The sequence below is a fragment of the Nelusetta ayraudi genome, unplaced genomic scaffold (genome assembly GCF_046127955.1).
Source record: "Nelusetta ayraudi isolate G7.1 ecotype Tasmania unplaced genomic scaffold, CSIRO-AGI_Nayr_v1 ptg000042l, whole genome shotgun sequence".
Lineage (NCBI taxonomy): Eukaryota > Metazoa > Chordata > Actinopteri > Tetraodontiformes > Monacanthidae > Nelusetta > Nelusetta ayraudi.
Genome location: NW_027466092.1, coordinates 2,217,501 through 2,244,202, shown reverse-complemented (window position 1 = coordinate 2,244,202; position 26,702 = coordinate 2,217,501). Strand labels below are relative to the sequence as shown.

Genomic DNA, 26,702 nt, shown 5'->3' with positions numbered 1-26,702 from the left:
TCAGAACGCAGCCAATCAGAACGAGCTGAGACTCAGCAGCATGTACAATGTTGTGATTTTTAAACGACTAAAAGACCATACGTAAAAAAAATCTACAATAGAAAGATTTGCTATGAATCGCATTTCAGGTCACAGTCATCCTGTCAGCTGTTTTCAAGGCGTCTATTTTTGTATTGCGGTCTATGGGGAAATTGCTTTTTGTGCCCATGGGATTTTATTGTTGCGGTACCTCGAGTGGCCACTGGGAAAAATCTGCGCGCCACCATATTGTCGGTCTGGTATCCACTTCTTAGAATACATCCATGGTTCTTATTGGCTGATACTTCTCGATGCATCAAGTGAGTTACGAAGGCGTGATGGGAAATGACACAACTGCACATTCTCTTTGGGCCACGCAATGCAGAAGTAACCCAGAAGCCATTTAGAAATGGGGAACGTTTTCGGTGGATGTGTTGGGTGAACAAGCCATTGAAATGAAGGGACCGCCAAGTTAGATGCTGGGGCACTGTATCCAACATAGTTTTAGCTAACGTTAGCATGTCTAGCTTGTTCACTCAACATTCACATGCTTGCAGCATCATATATCTAAATGGTTTCTCAACGTTTTCCTTGCTTGTTCACTAGTGGTACAAAAAAAAAATAATAATAATAATCTTTTTCTTTCATGATCACTTTAAATATAATCAAATGCTGTCAAAAAAGAATTTGAAAATTAAAATTCTTGCCAGACTTTAAGGGAAACAAATTAAGCCCTTTCAAGAGATGTCCTGTTCCTGAGAATTCCAATAGAACATTTTGGAATAACACCACAATCACTGCTGCTGTTAAATACTGTAGCCTTCTACCATCCAGGTACATTCAGCAAGGACTTAAACCACATGAAATTTTTATATCTTAATTATTTTTAAATCTAAAGACTCCAGAGGAGCTGCCTTGGATTGGTATCCAGCAAAAAACTTAGAAAATGTAGATCTCCAGAAAAGAGCATATTTAGCCCTTTGTTTTATACTTTGAGCAAAAAAAATAAAAAAAATAAAAAAAGGGTGGGTTTCAAAATCCTGCTTTGTTGGACCTTTTATACGTCTGAAATAAGACATAAGCAAGACAGACAGACAGACAGGAGACAGGGGTGAGTAACTAAACTGGGAGAGATATTAGTGAGAGACTATTACCTTCTGTGACATCACAAAAGGTTGATTATCCAGAACAGAGTCTTTTAGCACACGCAGAAAATGGAGCAAGCAAAAAAAGTTTGAATGGACATTTACACAAGTGGGGAGTGCAGTGTTTCCCCATTGTCACCATGGTGCAATCAGGTGAAATCAGCAGATCGAAACCCTTGTTTGTTTGTGTTGTGAACTTGAAACTTGAATCTGCTTGTTTGCCTCGCTTAGCGCAACAGATCAGAGGCGCGGCAGAGCTCATTTCCAACAGTTTGTTGCACTTGTTGTGCGTTAAGTACTTGACATTTTAAAGCTGTGCATTTTGTCACCTATTAAAGAGAGAAAGTTACTTCCTGATGTCCAGTGTGGCTGTTTACACGGGAGACCGGAAGTGAGTAATTCAAATCAAGTTATAACACAGAAAAACACATTAGACAAGCCGCGTGTCTTGTTTGAAGGAATGGGAATTGAGTGATTCTCAGCGCCCCTGTTTGACCGTGACTTGAGTTATTTATCATTTTATTGTTTACCCTGTTTGCAACAACCTTTACTGTCAAAACCCAACTAGAAGTCCCTGGCTAGCACAAACTCAACCGTCACTCCTGCCAACCTAAAGTGATCAAATCAGCACTTCACTCTCATTTTCCCAACTCCTTTCCAGCAACGGCAGAACTCTGCATCCTGTTCACACAGCCTCGGAATCTCTGAATCTCCCAGATCAACTACTCAGGTTCGAGAAACGTCTCAGCAGTATCGTTTTTGCTCCTCAACATCCCCCCCCAAAACGTCCCTTCCCAATACATCTCTTTCCATACTGTAAATCCGAATATATCCTCTTTGTATTACCCACATTTTGGGCAGGTGGTTACAAACCCTGGCTTTTCTTTTCTTTTCTTTTCAACTAGCGCCAAAGACTTTGTTGAGTCCACAACTGTCCTTGAGGGCCTCTCTGCTCACACGGTCACCTCAGTCGCACTGTGGGTGGAGTAGCTCTTCTGCCTGGGGTAGGGGTAGTAGGGCGGCTGGGGCGGGGGGTGCTGCACCTTCATGTGTTGCCCCTGACTGATGCCTCCCCCTCCGTACATCCCCCTGTGGGGCATGGCGAAAACATCGTTCTCGATGCTCTGCTGCCTCTGGCAGGCGTAGGCGTGCCTCCGGCCCGAGCCGTGCACGGAGGAGGAGGAGGAGGACGAGGTGTGCCCCGGGGCCGAGGCCTGCCTGTGGACGTGGCGCGTGCCTGGCTCCCAGGCCTTGAAGGCCGAGGCAGAGAGCAGAGGGTGCGTGGTGGTCTTGGGCAGGCGAAGGTGTTCCAGCTGGCTGTGGCTCGTGGGGATGGAGATGGCGAGCGGGGCGTGGAGGTCGTGAAGGTCGTGGAGGTCGTGGAGGTCGTGGTGCATCGACATGGACTGGTGGATGTAGGACTTCTCACGGGGCTGCACGGGCACCGGCTGGAAGGCCGGAGCTGCCACGTGCTGGTACTGGGAGAAGTCCATGAGCGGGAAGCTCTTGTAGTAGCTCCGAGACGCGCTGTGTGCTGCAAGGAGGGAAAGATGGGCGGGATTTCATAAGAGTGTGACGATTTTCTTTTGGATGTGTAGCATTCTCCATCATCTCTCAAAGTCAAGTGTGTAATATTTGATCATTTTCAGAAGAAACAGTGACATCATGTGGTTACATTTTAGATGGCAGCACTCACACCCTCCCTCTCCTTAACTTGCCAGTGAACTACGGTGGTCTGTCTACCTTCTTCTTCATTGGTTTATTTGGAGATGGGAGCAGCCACCCTAAATAGAAAACGCGCTCCCAGGCGGTCTGGATTGTCCACACCAGGCTTCCTTAGAAATATGGCGGTGAAATATGGCAGCTAACTTTGAGCAAGACCCTTGACTCTATGCATATTCTTATTAATAAATAAGAACCGTTCAATGGGTAGGAAAACTAAATATACCAAAATACCAAATATTACACACTGGAGGTTTCAGTGGAGCATTTTAGAAATGAGTGCTTGCTCAAGGTCGTCTTTTGTTAAAAAGAGAAATCCACAATACGCAAATTGGGGAAAAAAAATGGGAAAAGGTTGTGACGAAGTCAACATTTAAAAGATCTCTAGTTTTAATTCACATAGTTCTGCAAAGGTTCCCGGTCGTCCAGGTCATTTCAGTACTTGAAGATTACGTTGACACAACTGCACTGGTTGTGCTATCTTGAGGACGTTTCGCCTTTCATTCCAAAGGCTTCTTCATTGATGACATACAAAGTTGTATTTTGCTGAAAACGATAGAATATCTATCTGTAATATGCTTGAGTACTATATAGTATTCTTTTGAGGAATTCACTGATTTAACTAATATAAACACTTTCAGCTCTGAATGTATAACAATACTTTTTTTCAAGGCACTAAAACTTTATGACTTGACAGAAAATAACATTTTTGTGGATATTTGAAGGCTTTTTTTTTTTTCTTTTTCTTTTTAATTTACCATCCCAATTCACTGTTCTTTACCAAAGTTAGTCGCCCACCGGAGTAACTAACGTCTAACTAACTTGTGATAAGCAGGCGCACATTGCTCATCACATTTAGCCTCTTTAAAACATATGTTTGCATTTTCAATTTGTCACAGTCTGATTCAGTTGTGACTCACACGGACAAGTCGCCCAGAATGAACCGTCACCATGCAAACTGTTGGTAGACTGATGGCTGAATCACACTTAATCTGTGATGAATTTCAGCTCGGAGCCCGTAGCTGCAACCTGTCAGCAGCGCCGTCCTCAAAGTGTCTTAAAAAAATATGAAGTATCAGATAAAAAAAACAACAACAACAACTCTGAATTACTTGATAATCTCTTTCATCCTCGCTGGGTCAAAGGTTCAAGAAAAAAGAAAAGTACTTAGTTATACAGTTAGTTAAACCTTCTAAAAACCAGAAGCCTTACTAATGTACATTGGAATCAAAATTCCTTTTTGAACTAGTATATACAGGAAATTATAAAATCCAAACTCTGGAAGTGAATAAAATGCCTGCAGCTTGGCAGAAATATTGTATACTTTTATCAGCACAAGAATAAAAAAAAAAAAAACAACATTTCGTCAAATCGTAAAACAAATGGGTCTTGGTGAGAAAATCTGAGTTTGGTCTGAAGGGACAACTGGAAATCTAAATAATTCCAACTCGTCCGGACCCTAATGGTTGGACTGTAGCTGTGGAGAAGCTGAGCGGTGCCACGGGACGGACGCTACAGCCAGGCTTTATAAATACCTCCACCCTCAGTGTTTGTGTGAGTGTGTCATGGCTTAGCATGAATGTCACACAGAATTATTTAAATAAACGAAAAAGTGAGGTCATTGCCGCCGGCGTCGCAGCTACCGTAGCAGTAACCTTGGCTCTCCAAGGGCTTGTTGCTGATCATGCGAGCAGCTGCTTGTTTTCATTTTTTTCAAAGGCTGCTAGTTTTCTTTACAGCTCCCATGTTAGACCCAGTTTCAGGCTTTTGCTTTTAATCCCAGAATCTTTTGCATGATTGAGTTTCCACAGATAACCTGAATAGATCCCAAGAAAACAACATATTCAGCCTCCGGCAAAAGGGAGGTGGGTGGGGGGGGGGGGTCTGAGTGTCTCAGAGGGTGGAACACCTGGTGAGAATCAGAGGTACCACTGCCCTTTGTGACATCACAAAGATCTGATTTTCAGAACAATATGTCTTCCAGACACTTTCTGAACACAGTAACATTTAAAAACAAAAATTATAAGAAATACAGGGCAAACTTTTCTCCTTTCCTGGGAGTTCAGTGGCAGACGAGACAGATTACTGTTAGAGGACAATGTCAAAGAGACTTATGCAACGTGATGACAGACACAAGATGAATGTAAAGTGAGATTCTTTTTCCAACGTTACATAATCAGTCAAACTGCACAAAATGTTTTTTTTTTTTTTTTTCACAAAGTGTGCCTTTAAAACATACTGTGAGGTTTATTATATGGTTTACTTTGTAGTCATTTAAATAAAGTCATTTCAAAATCTGAATCTGGATCCTGGTGCAGTTACTGGACTATTACTCAGTTTGCCTGCAGACATTAATGGCATCATATGGAGAACAGACACTGGAGCTGAGTCCCAAATGACATCCCTCAGACATGCAGCACAATTCATTGCAGTGCATTATTGTGTGGTGCACTAATCCTGACACTGGTCCCAAAACTGTGCACTTGTATTTTGCTCTTACCGGAATAAAGTCGTTTTGGTCTTCTAAAAACCCTGGCCAAATAGCAGCAAATGTACAGTGCTTCATTTGATGTGAAGACCTGTGCTCATGTGCTAATGTGCTAATCGTCTTTAGGACCCATCACCCCAAGACAATGCAGGAAAGTCCCTGCTGCCGAGTGGCAAAGGCTCCATCATCAGGTGGCAGCTGCCGCACGGCCTCCTTCCTCACCCTCAAAGGTCATGTTGTGTGTGTGTGTGTGTGTGTGTGTGTGTGTGTGTGTGTGTGTGTGTGTGTGTGCTGCGTGTGTGCGCTCGACTTACCCACAGCTTTGAGGGAGGTGTACTTGTTGAGTCCCACTGTGCCGTGGTTGCTGTGTGCGTGTGGAATTCCCTGTCCAAAGGGTCCGTAGGGGGAGTTATTCAGATGGTACTGTTCTGGTTGGAGACAAGCAGACATGTGGACGACATCAAATGGCTGTGGCCTGAAAACATGTGATTGGGGAAGTGGGGAAGAACTACCTGGAGGAATGAAAAGGACAACAGGTCGTGGTCATCGGACCAGTGCTGGACTGAAAGCTGAAAATTACACACACGATGCTGCGATGTGATGCACACTAAGTTTGTGCGCTCTGCGGGGAACCGCCTGCCACTTTAAAATGCATCGCGACGGCGCACCGCTGATTAAACATGTATCTTCGTTAGAATGTGCCCCCAGGCGCCAGGTTCAACCAGCATTTCTATATCTCGCGCTGTAGGTTCACTGAATGCATTTGCATTCATTACAGCGCTTCACGCGGCGCGGAACGTGACGTCAACTTAGTGTCTTTTGAAGTGGTTGAAATTCTTGCAGGATGAAGTACGAGCTGCCATTAGCATCCATGCTAAACTCCAGCAACCACCGTTTACAGAGGCCGTCCGCTAACAGCGCCTGACGTCCTGATGTCATCGCAGCTTGGAGCAGCCACTTCACGGTGTCATGCTTCTCGCCTCTGGCTGGTCATGGAATCCTGGGGGGAAAAAATTTGTGAAAACGCTCCCTACTGCAGGTCGGAAAGATCGAGGAGAGAGATTTGAGACAAACCAACGACCGCACAGCGAAGAGACTGAGACCAGAAAACCAGGGTGGAGAAACCAAGTGGAGGAGAAGCAGCGATAGAAACATGAGATGAGATGGACAATTAGATACATACACCACCAGTCAAGAGTTTGGACGCACCTGTTCCTTCTTTATCTTTGCTACTTTCTACGCTGTAGATTTATCCTGAAGACATCAAATATGTGACCAAGATATGTGGATTAATGTGGCGAAAGAAAAAAAAAGTTAAATACCTAAATATGTGACGTTATATATATTTTATATGAAGGGTGGCTATTCTAGATCATCTAAATAAAAAACTTGTTTGAGTTATTTCCCACTTTTTTGTTTAATACATATTCCATATGTGTTCATTCATAGCTTTGATGCCTTGAGTGACAATCTACAATGTCAATAGTCATGAAAACCAAAGAAATTAAATCAGAAGTATGTGTCCAAACTTTTGACTGGTAGTGTATTTAAATATATTGCTGCCCATAAAATTTGAGTCATTTACTTTTCAGACAATGTTCCTAATTATTAAAATGCATCAGGAGTGACTTTGGACCAGGTGCTGTAATGAAATGATGTGTCCCAATTATTTGGTGAAATGAATTTATTGATAACATTTATTTCTTAGGCGTTATAAAAGATGAAAGGGAAATGAATTCATTTCTATTTTACGTGCAAAGGCATAGAATTGATTGTTTGGCTTTCGTCATTGTGTGGCAGGGGCGGCCACGGCCTTAAAGCTCGACGCTAGTCGCACTCACTTCATCTCTGTGGTGGAAACGTGACTGTGGAGAACATCCGATAAACCTGATTCCTTTTTGACCTCCAGGCCGGTGAATGTGAGCGAGAACCTAAAAGCGCAGCCCTGCTGATGCCTAATGAACAAGTTAATCTCTGACTTGCAGCACTAATGAAGTCCACTAATGCAGCCACCACCGCCCCCCCACCCCCACACACACACACCCGCCCTCCGGGGATCGATGGTCGCACACGGCGAGCTGGCGAACAGGTCATTCGAATGAGAGCGACGCGAACGTGTTGTAATTAGCATTTTCATTCCGACATATTCAACTTGAAAAAAAAAAAAAAGAAAAAAAGACAATTGATGGATAGATGTTGTGCGTCAGTGCTTCCGTTTGTGCTCAACTGACAGATCCACTCATCACATTGAACAGCAAAGCGACCCTGTCGATGTGATTTCCCGCGCACAAGTCTGTGTGTGTGTGTGTGTGTGTGTGTGTGTGTGTGTGTGGGTGTGTGTGTGTGTGTGTGTGTGTATCATGTTTGGGGAAGAGAAATTCCATCCCATCTGTGACTGCGAGCGCCCGGAAGACGAGTCTGCAAGGCATGACTTCTGAGCAGTCATCAGCACAGCCTGCTGTGGAGCGTTAACGTGAGGTTTTGCCGACGGTGAGCGGAGACAGACGCGTCTTCGCCGACGGGAGGGAAAGAAAAAAAAAAAAAAAAAACAAGGCAGAAGGAAGGAAGGAAACGCTCGGAAACGAAGCCACAAGCCAGCGAGGTGGACGAGCGCCGGGAGTTCGTCAGTCAGTCCCGCGCGGCAAATCACGGCTCCACTCGCAAATCCGAGACGACACCTTCACATCCCAGCGCACACGCATGCGCATACACACACGCACGCGCGTACGCACAGACACACTCGCAGTGTGCCAGGCACTAAGCTGATTAGCTGCAGGGAGTGAGTGTGATCAGTGTGTCATCCAGCACAGTTCAGCACTGCTGACCTCTCAGCGTGTGCCCGATTAGAGGATTGTGTGGCCTTTTCCTCGCTGTCACCACCGTCATCATCACCATCCCCATCACCGTCATCGTCGTCATCGTCGTCGTCGTCTTTATCATTATCTACATAATCTTCTCCTCGCCATCGGCTGATGCTGGCTCAGATGACTGACAGACCAAAACACTTTATCACTCTGTGATACAATGGCTGTCTTTCAAAAAACTCTCGAATTGACTGATTCAGTGATGACACATGACGGCCTAAAAAAAGGAAACGGCATTGATTTTACCTAATAGTGATGGTGCAATGAGTGCGTTTCCATTAAATGTCAATTGTTGAAAAAAAAAAAGTGTTTTAAAACAAAAGCACTAGAGCTGCTGATGTGACTTAATGCCAGTTAACGAGGCTACGTGAGGTGGAGTCCTTGTTTCTTGTTTGGTTTTGGCGAATGAGGTCAAAGGAAACTTGGACTTTGGACTCGTCATCCGCCCGGTACGGAAACAGCCAGAAAGAAGCGACGTGCACGAGTCACATCAGCTGAACATTTGACATGTCAGAGTTAATTTAGGAAACAAACAAACAAACCAACAAAAAAAGATTGTGCCTCACAATATGGAAATAGAGTGACGTGACAGTGGTTTAATAGACCAGTGCAGATTGAAAGTTTAAAACAAAACTTTGCTTTTGACCTTTGTTGCGATGAATTTCAAATCTGATTGGTTTTTATCTCAATCGGTGATGCCTTCAAGAGTTCTTTAATTGGAGAGTTTTAATTGGAGGCCTGACCGTTTCCTAGATGGTCAATATAAAAAGTATGGCACGGCCGCACGTCATAATTTGTAATCCTGATTGCGCAGCAGTAAGGGAAGAGGATCTAATGAGTTATGCAATCCCTTCTCTATCGTTGGGAAACTGGGAGCGGCTCTCACTGAAGGTAAAGATCCAGCTTCCCTTCGCAGAATCTGCCAGAACATGTCAGGACACAAACGGGGGGAATCGGAGGGGAACCACTTGTTCCAGCGCGGGGGGAGGGGGACAATTTGAGGACCGCTTACATAAGCAGGCAGCAGAGTGACAGTTGAGGTCAGTTCATTCACAGAAGGCAGCCGATGTGCTCAGCAAGTCAGAGGCTCATTAGACGTCTTTCCTTTTCAAGGAAAGGGAATTTTTTTTAAAAAAAGAATATAAAAGTGACTGTGACAAATGTCTGATTTTCCTCTTCAGCGTTTTTGATAACAAGATTTAACGATAAATAATAGAGCAGTGGCTTGCAGACGAAACATTTGGTGATGAGCTCTTTTCGGGTTGAAGCAAGCTCGCTGAAGAGCAGTTAAAGGCATCCACTTTTCCAGGACAGCAACTTTGACCAACTTTCACTTTTTTATTGTCCCCATGAAGCATTTTGTGAGAGTCTTTTTTTTTTTTTTCTTTTTTTTTTTTTTTAATCATAACTGGTGTGGCCATGTTAGCACTTGAAACAGTGAGTAGCTTCAAGTACCTCGGACAAACAGTGTCCTATGAAGGATCCAAACAGGAAGTCCTTGCCTGGCTGCTGCCCAGGCAAAACGGCCCACATGATGACTAGCTTCCCATCATGACATTCAAGATTCAAGATTCAAGATACCTTTATTGTCATTCCAACTGAAATACCAGACGGGTACACAACAGAACGAAATTTCGTTGTGACTGGCTCAGGAGGGTGCAAAACAACAGAAGAAGATAAGTGACAAACTGCGACAAACTGAGGTTCTTCACCAGATCCTCAGGCCTTGCAAAAACCGTCCTGGAAGACTCCGTACAGGGAGGCAGGAGACAATAGAGACAAAAGAATCGGGTAGGGTATGATATGATAAGATAAGGTAAGATAGGATTGGGTAGGGTAGGGTAGGGTATGATAAGATAAGGTAGGATAGGACAGAATAGGGTGTAATAGGATAGGATTGGATAGGGTAGGATAGCGTAAGATAGGGTAGGGTAAGATAGGATAGGATTGGGAAGAAAGGATAGGATATGATAAAACGGACTAGGGTAGGATGGGATAGGGTAGGGTAAGGTTGGGTAGGATGGGATATTCAAGGGCAGACTAGGGTAGGATGGGATAGAGTAGGGTAAGGTTGGGTAGGATAGGATCGGGTAGGATGGGATACGGAAGGGCAGAGTAGGGTAGGATATTTATATAAATTTTCAGAGACAGATATGTAAAATAAATCGACCAGATTTATGAATTGTTCAGGTTCAAGATCAGGTGAAGCAAACTGTGACAGCTGTTCCATTTCTGGAGCAGGGACATGACTTTACAACAAAAAGAATAAGGAAATTAAGAAGCGAGATCAACACGTGCTGAGCTGAGCTAAGTTTATATTTCGTCTCTTTCCATGCTCATTATAAACTTTATCATTTGTGCGCCGTATGAACACTCGACAATTCGGGGAGCGTGTGCTGAACGCCGCCTGCCGCCGCCGCAGACAAAACTCTCATTTCCGCCAACGAGAGCGAGAATAGCGCGGCAGGCGGAGTTCACGCCGCATCTGTCACCAGCGAGATCACTCAGGGGACTTTGTTTGCTTGCTGCTGCACCGTCGGAGCGGACAAACATAGAGGCTCCCATGCACGCCGGCGCCTGTGATGAGTTTTAGTCGCACGCTTGCCTCTTGACAGAATCATCAACGCCATGCGCGCAAGGAGACACAACAAAGATTCATCCTAAAATCATTCATTTACTGGAACAAGTATTTTGCCTCGTCGCCCCGGGAGAAAAGAACCACCCGGAGGTGACAGACTCGTGGAACGCAAATTCTTCAGTTGACTAAAGTAGTTAAAAAAAAACAAAAATGAAGACAAATAAAGAAACCAAATCCGAGGCAGAAAAAGGTGAAATTTATCCGTCGAAGAGCGTCTCATTATTAGGCCACGCAACAGTCCTCCTGTGGTTGCCTTTCAAAAATGGGTCACCACTTCTCACTCCCAGCTGCCGCTCCGTCATGAGTCATGTTTGCAGGGTTCATCAGGACTAAATATTTGCCCCCTGCATGTCCTCATTTCACCGCACCGCCTGATGGCTTGTGTTGCGTGGCATCACATCGTGCCATAAATCAGTCGGCCAAGTTGGAACACCCAGTCTGGTAGTTGGCAGTTTCCCATCGCATCAATTTCAAGTCTAAATCTTGCGGATCGATCTTTTAAAACAAAACAATGTAATGGAAAAAAAACAAAACAACAACCCTACATTTGATTGTTTTCAGCTGGTCTGAGATTGAAGCGACCAGTGAGCTCTGATTAGCAGAGAGAGGTGGGATCTCTAAGCAGGGATTAGTTTTGACAAAAATAGGAAGCTACCGCAAGCTTGTAAACAATCGTGCTTTATCATTTCTGTTTTTGGGTGCATCCTCTGGAAACCCTGTAGATGGTTGTGATGTGGTGAAAATCCCAGTTGATCAGCAGCAGTTTGTCAAACACCAAGACCTGCAGCCCGTCTGGCACCGACAACTGCATTCACCACATTCACAGTCCCTTCAAATTCAGTTTCTTCGCCATCCTCTGATGCTCGCTGTCAACTTCAGCAAGTCGATTTCATCACATCGTCTGCATGCGTGAAGGCATTTAATTTAACTTTTACTTCAAGGTGCTGCGAAGGAGCCTAACCCAGAGGACGTCTGTTCAAGTCCCTTCCACTCAACCTCTGGTAACTGTTGTGGGGCAACTTTAGTGTTTGCACATACAAAACAGGTAGTGTCGGTCTAGAGCGGAGGCAGGCCTTTTAAATCCTGCAACCCAATAAATTCAAACGTGTCCAATTACTGTGTGCGCAATGAGCGCCGCCCTCCCTGCCATCTTGTTTGCTGTGGAAAAACCAATACAGTTCATCTGTTTCCCGGCCAGGCAATCTATGGAGTGTTCCACTTTGGCTCAATTAGGGAACGTTTCAAATTTGATTTTGCGTTTGTTCTATATGCCTACTAACAGAGAAAACAGAAAGAAAAAATATGCCGAGAAGGAGAGTTGCAAAAGGGTTCTCAGGCATTGTTTATAGAAAATGATTGCTTGATCACGGATACCAAGATTAGTGTCTGTATAAACTGTAGTAACTGAATAAGAATATGTTTAGACAATTTGCACACATTTTGCACTCCAAATAAATGTTATTATACATAAAGAAAGTTTATTATTATTATTATTATTATTATTATTACTATTATTATTTAAAGTTTCTTCAAAACCAACTACATTCTAACATTAATTTTGCACTTTTTACTTAACCGAAGCCCAACCTGCAGAATGCAGGAACCAGCAGCCTGAAGTAATGATCACACACAGTAGTGCACTGCCCATAATGAGCATATATGTTGGTTGGGAGGTGTCACCTGAAAAATGACACACGGTCACCGTGTCAATAATTGGTATTGGACACAGACTGAGGTGTACATGTTTAATCAGTTGTAGTTTATGAAGTTCCTGTAATGCCCTGTACTTCAGAAACGACTTTGTCACCGTTATAGGTTTGTGGCTACTTGACAACTATTTTACGAAACACAATGGAAACACAACCACAATGAAAGGCATCAGTGCACCAACGTTTGATGACATAAATGTACGACAAAGGCAAATGCTCATTTTGGATGTGCTCAGTGGTGGAGAAAATGAATACATACATACTACAAGGAGGGTTATTATCGAAAGCACAGCTAAAACGATAAAGCTGTGGAATGCCACGCAAAGTCAAGATGGTGAAGTACAACTCAGGCTACTTCAGCTTGCATGGCTTTAGAACCTGACTTTTCATGGGAAGGCGTAAGTTATCGTGAGAGCGAAAGTTAGTTCGAGAGCCAATCCATGAACACAACACATGCTAGCTACAGCCACTGCAGAGAAAACTCAAAAGAGATATCAACACTGGTTAGCAAGGTTTACAACAAAGTGGCTAAGCTATGAAGCGTCCACCACAGGCGGCACTGTATCACTGGAGGTGGGCGGAACTCGACGGATACTATGGAGTAACATATCAAATAACTCCTCTCACTCAAACTGGGAACCACCTGATGTTAGGCAAACGCGTGCACTAATCTATTACACACACGAGGGCACGGAGCCACACGACTGAAGGGCCATCCAAACATTAAAGGGAAAGTGTGAAGACTCTGAAGAGGGAGAGACGCTTTTGATGTATCTGTTTGAGGTCCCGCAGCCTGTTGTTTCTATGTATATAGAGAATATATGGAAGAGGACGTGTAGCGCCTGTAGGGGCTCAGCCTGCTTACATTAACATACTAATGAAAGTATGTGTGTGAACGCCGCAGTGTTGCACGTGCAACAAGCATTCGTTCTACTTTTAGACGCCGCATTGTTCGTTCTCCCACTCCGTCCGTTCCCCCAAAAGACCTGCAGAAGAAAAACCCTGCCAGACATGAAAACGCCAAAAAAAAAAACCAACCAAACAGACGTGTTGCTTCTCCTTCCAACCGAAAGCAGCGAATCAGCATCGCTGCGGCCGCATCGACGGAAATGCTGTCCAGCCAATCTTGTGAGCCGTTTGTGGCGAATGCGAAAGCTGGCGACCGATCAAGAGGAAACCGGCGAATCAAACATCAATCAGATCAAAATTCTCAATCAACAGTTTCTCTTTCAGTTCCCCAGCGACAAAATGTGTTGCAGAATCTGGTTTTGTTGTTGTTGTGTTATCACACTCCTCTCTAGACTTTTACGACATGTTACTGTTGCTAGGAGGGATTCTTGTGTTTTATTTACATGTGCTTTTGGACTCTTTACTTGCTTGTAACACGAGACAAATCGACGACCACACCACATGTACTATGTTCATGCGTGTGTAGGGCTGCACGATTATGGCCAAAATGGTAATCACGTTTGTTTGCGCTAACGTCCCGGCATTTTTTTTTTTTTCGTTGACGGGGGGGAGGCAGCACGCTATCGCTAGCGTGCTGCCTCGGCAAAGTTACGTGCCGACAAAGTTTCGTTGGGGGGGGGTACTGTCTGCTCCCGACATCGCGTCTCACGCTCTCTCGAATCATTTAAGGCTGCCGCTTATGCCGCGGCACTTCCTGCCGCTGCTGCAGCATTTGCTCCATTTCGGCAGCTTAATGAAGTCTTAACCTTGCGTTCGCCCCCTGGTGGTTGGATGACTGAAAGTGCTTGATTTGACATGTACGGTAGCCGGCTTTTTAAATGTTAATATCGCCGACGTTCAGCTTAATTTAATCGTGGCAGCCAATATCGTGATCGTGATTAAAATTCGACTAATTGCGCAGCCCTATGCGTGTGTGCGTGTGTGTGTGCGCGTGTGAGGGCTTTCCTCTCCACACTCACCGCTCCTGCTCCGCATCATCCTGGCCGAGACTCCGTTGGCTCTGCCGTCGCAGGGCGACGTGGCCGTGGCGTTCTCCTCCGAGCTCACCTCAGCTCCCTGCTGCTTCAGCAGGTCCGTCAGCGTCCTGGGGAACAGCAACAGGAGCTTTACAGCCACATTCTCTGACTCCCCTCAGCTACTGATCCAAATCAAGGACACACACACACCTATGGGTGGCTTTGGTGTTTTTGAATCAGAGCCTATTATTTTACTTCTTTCAGTCAACTTTTAGACCTGAAATCCGGAACCTAAACAAACACCACAACTTTCCAAACCCAAATGCATGAAAACAAACAAACGTGGAAACACACAGAGACACTGTACATACTAACATTTAATTTACAGCCAAATTCTCGTTCCAGGATTTGACTATCGTGGGTTTTGTTTTGATTATTTAAAAAAAAAAAAATGATTATCATAATTATTATTATTTAGTTCCACAACAAAACTCATTTTGTGTACAGTGTGTGTCCTCAGCTAATCACAAAGGAGACCGAGCACTCAGATCATTTTGAATTGAGATCTGCGAGATGGGAAAAGAAGCCGTATGTCCCGCCCCCTTTTACAAACGGCCAAACACCCGTGTTGTTGCAGCCACATCTGGAAAACGATCGGCCAATCGTATTGTTTCAACCGCCACGTGCACACCGTGGCTTTTGGCAACATAGAGATACCCTATTAAACGTCTCTGAGCTTGTCAGTGTTAATTTCAGATGCATTTTTTTCAGCCAAAGCATCAGCTCGCGCGTTGGCTTCACCTCAAACAATACAGAACGTGTCTGACTTTCAACCGTAAGCGAGGACGGTGTTGTATATCCAGGCACACAACAAGGGGATAAATGGCATTCACAACACGATTGTGCAGTGAGATTGATGTTTTTTTTTTAGACTCAACGTGATACTAATTTCACTGTCGATCAGACATATATGTCCCTTTTTTCATCCTCAGAACGCAGGTATGACGGTGACCCCATTCATTGAGACAGGGCTGTGGTCTCCTCGGGCATTTCAGTGCTAGAAACATCACTATCATATCGCTTCAGGAAAATCCAAAACACCAACAACAAAAAAAAACTAGACAGGTTTTTTTTGTTTTTTTTTAAATGCCTGCCAACAAAATGAGCGCGTCTGTGATCAGTGTGATTCACACTGGGTGCAACGCGGCTGGATGTTTGGAGATCAGCTGATGGCCATATGGCCGTGAATGAGCCCAGGGACGTGATGCATGAACGCAGCATCTGGTGCCGATCAGCTGGAGGCAGCGTGACTCCAGGGCCTCGGCTTGACTGGGACGTGCGCGGCTGATGTGGAATGCGTTCAATGTGTCCCACTGAATGAGCCACCTCCAGTAGCTGACCTTCCATGAACAAAAACAAGATGTTTCTTCCCATTTTTCCCCCAATACAATTTCTTGATGAATTTGCGCAGGGTTACAATTACTTTACACCTTTTGGATAAAAATGGCTTCCCATTTTTGTTATCTGACGTTCCGTGAAGTGACAAGTTTGATTACGTGTGACTGTTTGAATAGTATGAGATTTGAATGAAACCAAAAAAAAAAACAACTCCATTTTCGGCGGAAAAACTTTCGGGAAACAACATTTCTCTCCCCGAATGCAGGATGTTAAGTTGAGTGAGATCGAAGGAGTGAATAGCAATGTCACTGTGACACAGACGCACAGAGATTTACACACACACACACACACACACACACACACACACACACACACACACACACACACACACACACACTCACACAGGTTTCTACTCCCTGAATATCCCATGGAGTTTTCACCCCCTTGATCAATTATTCAGACAGTATTGCCTCTTTTAGTAACTGGCAACTGAGTTTACCTCCTTTCCGTCATTTACCTGCTGTGTGTGTGTGTGTGTTTCACTTTCTCTCTCTCAGTCTATTTCACACACGCACACACAATGACGCACACACACACACAAAGGCCTTCAACAAAAAAACGACAACCTGACAACCTTCCTACTCCAGCGGCTGCCAAACGGCAGAGCGAGACTCTGTTCTGCTCACCGTCATCATCAAGTCGCGCTCGTGTCACACACCACAGGTGGACTGTGACCGGCCCACCTGTGGTGCGCGACACCCAGTGGGTCTTTGTCTTGGCGAGACGAGAACAACTTCACTGCGTTGACACAGTGGTGTGGCGCCGTTTGTGCGCCGCCAACGAGCGGAAGAAGCAACAGCTTCGACGGCGAACAAGATATTCTTGCAAATTGAGCACAAATTGACGTAATAAATTGACGACTACACCTCTGGCAAGGATGTTTAGTGACGAGTGAACTCTCTCCAAACCGATCTAAAAAGTCGGTGACTCTGGATGAGTTGAGTTACAGCCAGTGTGTAAAATCTTCAGGGGAGGTTGGCTCACAGTGAGTTTCATATCAGTGTCTGTCAGGTGGGCTTCCTTAAAAAAAAAAATGGCGGTGCAAGATGGCAGCTAACTAGGAGCAAGACCTTTATTGCTCTACGTATATTCTTATACATAAGAGAGGACCGTTGTAAGGGTGGGAAAACCAAATGATTTTATTGTACTGTGAGTATACACTGTTAGTAATGTATTTATGGGCAGTATATTAAGCTTTTACCAATTTAAAAATCATGTGTCAAGCCGAGATTTGACACACTTGACCGCCAATTGGAAGAATTGGGACTGATCATGTGACTCCAAAGTGTGCGGTATGAGAACAGAGTGGGAACCCAAAAAAAGAGGCTTTGTGATGACAATGAAGTAAATACCACACACATCCTCACTCTCCAGCCTGGGAGACTGGTATTCATGTATTCAAATTAGTTCTGATCTTAATCGTCTTATCGACAGGCCTTCCATAAACACACAGTGTGTGTGTGTGTGTGTGTGTGTGTGTGTGTGTGTGTGTGCGTCACACAAGTCTGCATAAGAAACAGTCCCCTTGGAAATATTTGCATCACACAAGAATTAGTTCAACGTCTCCTGATGCCAAATGCAAATCTCTCCACTTCTCCTCAACGTCCCGTCGTCTCTGCCTCCTCACCTCCAGTCAGCCTTTAATCTGTCTCTTCCTCTTCTCTTCCCTCTTTCAACCGCATTGTTTGTTTTCCTCCCCGCTCCTCCTCATCCCGCCTCTGACTCATCAGGTGCCCTCAGGCCTCGGCGCTCTCCTCTCTTTGGCTCGCCGCTCAGGCTGCTCGCCGATTTGGACTTTTAATCTGCGACGAAAACCCTCACCTGTCTGCCAGCGACGGTATTCATGAGCTCCAGGAGAGTCTCTGCTGGCGTCTGCGGAGGAGCCGAAACGGACGCACAGTGTGGCTGAAGACCAAGATTTAGAGCGGCGCTGGTTGAAGCCGAGTGACAAAAACAGCCCCTGTGTGATAGTGTTCTGTTCCCTCTGTGGCTTCGTCTTCTTCTTCTTCTTTGGTGCCTGAAGTTAGATGGTAGTTCTACTTTACGCTGACCTTGTGTGGCAGCTGGACGACTCAGATTTCAACTCTGACTCAGCTCAACTCTTTACTCATCCATCATCATCTTGCCAACCTCCAACACACAGTTGTTCCTTTTTCAATCTGCAGAGCACTTTCACAATAATTTTCACTATTTCCAGTGCAGGGAGGTTTAGCCAAGGGCACCGAGTTTTGACAAAAGTACTCCGTTCAGTGCACCCTGACGCACCATCAATGAACGCATCTCTTTGTCATCACTTCATCCCTCACACAGCTTCTACTAGCAAACTTTGTAGCCTTCATAAACCTGATGACAAGGACATGGGTATTAGCTTGTGCTTTTGGCTTGTTAAACACAACAGAAATAGCTATTTTTTTTCTCCCGGAACTGTTGTCGGCCTCATCGACTGCTTGTTATTATGAAAAAAAAAATACAACTTTCATCATGACATTACATATTAGAAACAGAGAATTATTCAACACCGGGAAGGCACAATGACTGGTGTGTTTTTGTCAGCTTCAATTATTCAGTTTGTGTGCTACATAGTTGGAAGAAACTGTTGCAGTTAACGAGTTTGCAGCTGGTGTTTCCAATCAGTCCAAAAGCAAATACAAAAACCACAGAAGAAGAAGCTATGCTGAGAAGTGACTGATGCCACAGAGTTAGCGTGGATGTTTCATTATCATAACATTTTTTCCTCCCTTGCCAAATGTTTTCTATGGCCTCTTCACCAGATGGATGCATTTGGAAACCTTTTGGCTTTAGGTTTAAATGAACAAGCACTTTGAACGTCTTTGTAGGGTTTCAGACTGCAGCTTCAATAGCGTCTGCATCTCCTCGTCAACACTCGGCCTGGGCCTTAAACTATGTAGATTAATTCACACTCAGCACGATCAGGAAAATCCTCTGGCCATGATTTCATACTGAGAGGTTGAAGTGATTAGTAAGTAAACACAAAATCTTTCTAAACTGCAACTGCAGGCAAACTACGGTAAAGTTTGGCATAAAGCAAAATAAACCACTGGGGGTCCATTTATACCCTAAAAGCAACAGTTCTCTTCCAATGAATTATGATCATCAAAACAACGATGTTTGCTAAACATGCGTATTTCCTGCCTACTCTCTTGTGTAAAGTATAATTTATTTTCTCAATGTAATAAAAAACATGCAGCCTTTAGACAATAAAATGGATAGGAAATAACTCAGCGGCTTCCCTTTCAAACTCCCATAGTGGGTTTGAAAGGGAAGCCGCAGCTGTCTGGAAAATTAGATCACGGCCTTGCTCATATGCATTCTATAAGTTACTTCCCGCTAACTTCTGCCTTGACCTATTACTACTTATGCAACCGCGGGGTCATCTGGACCTTGGTGAGATGAGACTCTACTAATGTCCTGTAACAATCAATTACTGTGCCAGGATCATCCAGATCTCTGCGCACACGAGTAGTGATTAGTCACAATGAAAAAAAAAATGAAAAAAACCTGCCAAAACATGAAAATCCTCTGTGGCACGACTCTACTGGCCGCTGCAAAACTTCCTGCCTGAAGATAAAAGCCTGCAGAAACGGGTCACACAGGACGTTTCCTGTGCATCCTGTTCCTGTGGCCATTATCGACCCTGCAGCGGCAAATGTTCAAGCACTTACACAAAAAATATGCCGTCTGATTGTTTCCGCTCAAATGTTTTTGTTTTCCGATTCTCTTTCAGAAAGAAAAACACAACAGAAACGTCAGTGGGTCTACCAGCCGATGCATCACATCAGCTGTCTGCTCCCAGAGATGCTTATTGTAGCCGGAATGATAAACGCGCAGCGACAGATAAAAGTCTCGACGATCGGTCACGCGCAAAACTCCCAAGGACACATCAGCGATGTCCCTCCAGCCTCTCCATCCATCAGTAGACACTTCAACCATCTGTCTCCCGGCTCTTGAGATTTATACATGAAACCCAAAACTTTGACTTAAGCCAGTGAGGAATAAAACCGAAATTTTATCAGATGTGTCTTTATCCCCCCCCACCCCACCCGCTGCTCTTCTGGCACTCAGCTCTCGCGCCTCTCATCAAAGACACAGATAAAAACCAGCGTGTCTGTCGCTGACGGTTTGTTTGCTGCTGATAAACCATGCACGCACGCACGCACGCATACACACACACACACACACAGGCATTACCAAGCTCAGAGGGCAGTTTTGTTTATCAGCTCCAGGGTGGTGTTTCCAGTTATTGTTTCTGAAATGTGCACACGTACGAGAATGTGGAGGGACAAAGTGTCATGAAACGACTCACATGTAATGTTTTTCAAAATCGTTTGGTTCTATTTCATGGAGCCATGTGGACTGAGGTCCGTACAACAAGTCTGGAAGGGTCATTGGATGAACCTTCCAGATGGTTTCTGCTGCCAGCTCCAGGCTTACTACTGGATCAAGGGTCAGCACTTGATTTGACTCGCTTGGCCGCTTGGCAGTGTAACACTAGTCTTGCCAAGGCCAACTCAGCTTCTTCCACTTATCCGGGGCCATTGGCAGGGGTGTCAGTCTGATCAGGGGTGCCCAGACGTCCCTCCAGCTCTACTGGGGGAATCCCAAGACATTCTCAGGCCAGCTGAGAGAAACAGTCCCTCCAACGAGTCCCGGGTCTTCCTTTGAGCCTCATCCTGGTGGGACATGCCCGGAACAGCTCCCTGGGGATGAGGTTCAGGGGGAGTTCGAAAACACTACTCGAGCCACCTCAGCTGGATCCTCTGGATGTGGAGGAGCAGCTGCTCTCGGATAACGGAGCTCCTGACCCTGTCCCTGAGGGAGCGCCCTGCCACCCTGCGGAGGAGTCTCATTTCAAACCTCTTGTGTCCGAGATCTTGTCCTTTCGGTCAGTGCCCAAATCTCAAGACTATGTAAGGGTTGGGATGCCAATGGACCGGTAAATCCAGAGCTTTGCCTTTTGGCTCAGCACCTTCTTCTACCACGGCAGAGCGGTACAATGACCACATCACTGCACTGCTCCGTCTGTCCGGCTCACTCTCCTTGGTTACTCTACTCATCAACAAGACCTCGAGATCCTTGAACTCTTCCGCTTGAGGAAGGATCTCCCCTCCAAACTGGAGAGAGCAAGCCACCTTTCTCTGGTCGAGAACATGGCCTTGGATTTGGAGGTGCTGATCCTCATACCAGCCGCTTCCCACTCGGCTACAAACTGCAGGTCTTGGCTTGAAGGAACCAACAGTAAACCTGATTTTCTCTGTGAAAAACGATCTTTTTACTTCTCTTAATCTTTCAGCTTCAATAAAACAGCCCCTCCAGTCTCATGAATACCCTTGGCCGTAATATCTTGGTCTTCTTCTGTGGCTTTGAAGGCACCTTGCAGCAGTCAAGCCTTTATTGTCTATGATGCAGATGTTATCAGAGCTGTAGAGCGACAAATGTGGCAAGTTTCCATTTGTTATCCTAAACTACCGCTTGAGATGTTTTAGCTGGTTTCAATTGTGGCCAGTTGTCCTCCGAGTGGTTTGGAAGACAACTTCAAAAATGATGGATGGCTTTACGTTGAATCTATCCATCTGCTTCCACCACTTGTCCTGCACTCGGGGATGCAGGTGTCCTGGAGTCCATCCCCACTGTGTTAAGCTGAAGGTAGGACAATTACATCTCGGACTATTCACCACTTCATCACAGGGCTACGTAGAGAGACAAACAAGCATCCACACTGGCAATCACAGGACTGTGGGAGGAAAGTCGGGGAACCTTGCGGGAAGCCAGCCACGCAGACACGGCGAGAGAACATGCAAACCCCTCGAGGAAGAAGTTGGGCCCATCAAACCCACCACCCTCGCATCGCTAACTACTGCACCACAGAGACACCCAGCTTTTGAACGCAGCCTTAAAATAGCCCCTTAAAAAAAACAACAACAACAACAACGCGGTGACGCACGTCACAATCTCCTTAACTTTTTCTGGATGTCGGGCACTTTGGCGTCACGACGATAAGCAGAATGACAAACATCGCAGAGCGCAGAAGCCTGGAGTCAGTGGACGCTGACCCACATTCGAATGTGCCCGGGCTCAGCGAGGAGAGGCGGGACGGAGGAGGAGCAGAGAGGAGCGGAGAGGAAGGTGGAGCAGCCGCGGGAGAGTCGGAGGGTGGGTTGTAAGGGTGGGGGTGTCACAGCCCATGCAGCCAGGAAGCTGTCAGCTCCGATGTCCTTTCATTTTTGTGGCTGGGGATCTTTTTTTTTCCCCCTTTAACACATTTGCTCAGGAGCGCACGCACATGCGCGCGCGCACAGCCACAAACTTGTCCGACCGCTGATATGAGGAGACAGCTACAACCCCCCAGGTGGCCATTATCAGAAGGTGAGAGCGACGGAGGGGAGCCACCGGTGAGGAGGGAAAACTCCAGGAAAAACCTCCGTCTGGTTGCATTTCGGGGACCATGAAGTTAAATCACATGGCAGCGATGATTTGGGATTCACGCTGGAGTGCCGGGCGGGAGGGAATCTCGTTTCGTTTTGTTTTTTCAACCAGCACCATAAATCTTAGAGAAGAGTTGTGTGTGTGTACGTGTGTGTGTGTGTGTGTGTGTGTGTGTGTGTGTGTGTGTGTGATGCTAAAACTGATAGTTTGTTGGACCTTTTAGGAGGCAGAGATAACCAGGTGATCTGAGAGGGTTAAACCAAACAACTTCCCGGGGGTTGGGTAAAGGTAACCCTTTGTGACATCATAAAGAGACTGTGTCCAGGACTGTGTTTGACTCTTGGTATCTGCTGCAGTGCAAAGAAGGATTTCCCCATCATCCTAAATTTTTACTAGAAGGAATCTAAATGTGCACAAAAAAAATCACATCAGGCTTTATAAAGTGCTTGAAATATTGGCAGCGACGCCATATCGTGGTGCCACAGTCCTGTTTGTGTGTGTGGACCTAATGGAAAAGGGATCCCATTTGTTGTGTGCCACTGTGGCCCATATGTTGGCCCTGCCGTATCGAGTATTGCTTATCTGTCTGGCCTAAATCAGGGCACAGCAGTCAACCCCCTTTAAGTGAGAGTGTCCTTTATTACGTAACACCGCCACTAAAAGGTTCACTGCAGCGCGAGCGTGCGCGCTCACACACACACACACACACACACACACTCAAATGCATACACGCTGGGCCTGGTTGCGATCAAACGTATAGATCTGATCGAGATGTGCTGACGACGGCGGATGAAAACCTTCAGTCTGCTGTCGGGTTGTGTTGTTATGTGTGCGCTTTTTGTTTTCCATATTTGTGTATATGACCCCCTGGTAGATGTGCAATATGCAATACTGCAATATTCCCTGACGGCAGCATCTGGAGCTCTGGGGCCCACATGGGATACGAGATACATTGATGCACACACTCTTGCATGAATGCACCCGCTTGCACTTGCCCATATTTGGAGTCACAAAAACACACACACACACACACACACACACACACACACACACACACACACACACACGTGACCTCGGCCGCCACCGTGTTGCTCCCCGGCCTCTGACACGGGTGCGAGGTGGTCCCTGTGGTCACTGTGGTCACGGCGCCCCCTGGCTATCCTGACCTCTCGCTGCAGTGATGTCCAGCGAGCTCACGCAACCTGAAAAACGCCGGCAACATCATTCTTGTTGCTAATTGAACTATGAATCTCCCTCGCGTGTTTCCTGTGCGCATGTGTGTGCACGTGCGTGTTTGTGTGTGAAATCATGAAGGTCAACTGTGTTTGTTTACTCTGGGTGTAGGGCCAGCCCCTCTCCAGGTCGGGTTTTCATTAGATGAGATGTGCATGACCCGCGGCGGCGCTCTCCATTCCCTTTTGTTGGTGGGGAATTAGTGCATGGCAGTGCAAACACACTGGACCCGGTTTAGTTTGTAGAAGAAGATGATTCGTGTCTTAGAAGGTGTGTGTGTGTGTGTGTGTGTGTGCGAGGGGGGGGATCACTTGGAATGGGACTTTGAAAGCTGATTTTAAGGGCAGCGCCAGGGATTTCCGTAGCGTTAATCGCGCTGTGCTCTCGGGATGATGAGGCGTTGGGAAGAAGAGGGAGCTATTGAGGAAGAGCAGCTGGCGCCGGTATCGGTATCCGACTCTCTAGCAGGTGTGCAGGCGCGTGCATTTTTTATTTTTATTTTTTTTTTGAGTATGTGAAGTGCGTGAGAGTACATTTACTTCTCTGGCCAGGGATTTATGTCAGCGGGTTAATAACCCAGCCGGCTTCCTGGGAAGAGCTCGGGAAAACTGTGAAAGCCGTAATTCTTGGTGAAATTTGTGTAATCGCGATGAGGAGGAGGAGGAGGAGGAGGAGGAGCAGTAATCTGTCGAGATGGGCCTGGCAGGAAATATCAATCCTGGAGTTCGTCCTGTTGGCACTGGTGGCCTTGTTGGTCTCTCAGGTTAATGGGAGACAAACGAGCAGAGCGAACGTCGAAACCTCTAAAAACACTCGAGGAATGAACGTGTTGAAATAGAGAAGAGAACAGAACTCTTTTAAAGCTCCAATATTTTATCTTTTTAATTATTTTCATCCCCAGACTCCAATTATTAGGACAAAATTAGCCCAAAATTACCCCAATTAGAGGCTAAATATCATAATAATGACCGTATTATGATAAATGTAACATTTTTATTTGCTTGGTGGGGGTGATGTCAGTATCCAGGGATACATGTTGGTGCCAATTGTGACATCACATAGGGCTGCTTTCAAGGTTCATAGAATGAACTGATGGACTCTTCTCATTTCCAGGGCGTCGCCGACAGAATAAAAACATGATGTCACAAAGAAAAACAGTGGCGAGGTGAATTTAGCATGACGACGGACGCTGAATATCGCCATGATGGTGATTCGTGAGCGGGGAGGTTGAGGGGAAAAGCATGAGGGAAGGCAGCAGGTGTGGCCGAGATGGTTGGAGATGAAGGTGTGAGATCTGAGCCCATGCAGTGCACAGCGTGTTGAGTCAGGAGGAGAACAGATTGAACCCTGGGACACATCTTGATACTGACTTTCAGTCAGCGTTTGGGTTTTTTTTTTTTTTTTTTTTTTTTTTTTTACATATATATATCTGCGCATGACTTAAAGCCAATATGTTTCTCTTCACAATGTGCCATGTGTAAGATGTGATTGGACCTGTGTGTCTGTCACCACCTGCGCAGCAGCACCAAGCAGCGTCATTTCCACCCGATGCAACAAAAAGCGTCAATTTGTCTTCTTTTTTTTTCCAAATACTACGTTTATTTCAAATATAAGTCATGCTTATGAGCAAAGCAAGTGGTACACAAGGGGGACAAATACAATGCATGAGAGAGAGAAAATAAAACAAAATGAAGAGGAGAAACAAAAAAACAGGCAAGAAGAAATGAAAAAAGAGACAAATGTGAAAATTAGAAACATGTTTTTTGTATGATATGAAGAAGAAAATGGTCAAATATATGTGCGTGTAGGGGTGCAATGACATAAAGCATGAGGTACTTTCTGACTGATGACGCACAAACACGCACAAACAGTGACTGAGAAGAAAGGTGATTGGTGACTGATGAGTCTGAAATCCTCAAAACTCCAAGACGCACAACATGAAACAGCCTCTTCAGTCTGCAGTCGGCGTCACTGCTGCTCTATAGAGCCATTTCAAGTTATGTTGTTATGCTACTAAGACTTGGTCAGTGTGTGTGTGTGTGAAGGCCACATGGACATCGTACAGTACGTGCAAGCAACAACACACAAACACACACACACACACACAAACACACACGTTGCAAATCCCATCCTAAAAAAAAGTTTTTTTGATTTTTTTTTTTTTCCGTCTCTGCGCTGAAATCAGCATTTTCCAAAAACCTGACGCGAGAAAAAAACGCACCTGAACTCGCTCTGACACAACCCAGACGCAGAACAACACACAACACACTCACCAATACTCATCCAATCTACTCACCTGGAGTTGAGGTCGGCGTGCCCCACCCCCGCCGCTGCGCCCCCGCTGCCCCCGCGGCTCTTCTCCAGGCCCAGCTTGGTGAAGATGCCCACCAGCACCATGATGGCCACCACGCCGCAGATGATGTAGACGATGAGGTGGGTGCGGTCGCGCTCCTGGTCGTCCTGGCTCTCGGTGATGGCGGCCACCGGCTTTCCCGTGTTGGCCCAGATGGGCGTGTCGTAGTTGGAGCAGATCCTCTGGTCCAGCCGCTGCTGGCGGAACTGGCAGCAGAAGCGGTAGAAGCAGGTGCCGCAGCAGTACAGGAAGACGCCGGCGTTGCAGTTGAAGGGCGGGTCCCACTGGCCCATCACATCGTAGTAGCCCTGGCAGCGGGTGCCGCTCGCCGGAGGCAGGTCCTCGTCGTCGGCGTCGCCGCCGCTGTTGGGCGTGGACAGGCCCGTCTCGGGCGGCGCGTCCAGAGTGGCGTCGGCGTAGCCGGCCGTCGTCCTGTTGGAGGCCGCGTCGGTGGCGGCTGCCACCAAGGCGTCGCCCTGGGTGAGCGTGGCGGCCGTGATGGTCGGGTCTTGCGCGAGCGCCTGCTGGGCGGCCAGGACGGAGAGCAGGCAGCAGGCCAGGAGCAGGCGCTGGGTGCTGCTGCTGCTGCTGCTGCTGCTGCTGCTGCTGGCGGCGGCGGAGGCGGCAGCCATGCTGACGTCTCACCTGAAGGCTTCGGGCAGGAGACACAGGGGACAAACACGGTCAGAGCAAAAAAATGATTTA

At 46.1% G+C, this 26,702-nt stretch overlaps 1 protein-coding gene across 1 annotated transcript in view; it reads right to left on the bottom strand.

Moving 5' to 3' along the window:
* Positions 1 to 1,903: 1,903 nt before the first annotated feature.
* The window catches only part of shisa8b (shisa family member 8b), a 25,801-nt gene continuing 1,002 nt past the window's right edge, over positions 1,904 to 26,702 (bottom strand). Inside the window, exons 2-5 of the mRNA XM_076035551.1 lie at positions 25,941 to 26,649; positions 14,513 to 14,637; positions 5,688 to 5,801; positions 1,904 to 2,697 (exon numbers count right to left, since the gene is read on the bottom strand). Coding sequence (XP_075891666.1) covers positions 2,117 to 2,697; positions 5,688 to 5,801; positions 14,513 to 14,637; positions 25,941 to 26,629 — 1,509 coding nt within the window. The 5' untranslated portion in view covers positions 26,630 to 26,649 and the 3' untranslated portion in view covers positions 1,904 to 2,116. The remainder of the gene's footprint in view (positions 2,698 to 5,687; positions 5,802 to 14,512; positions 14,638 to 25,940; positions 26,650 to 26,702) is intronic.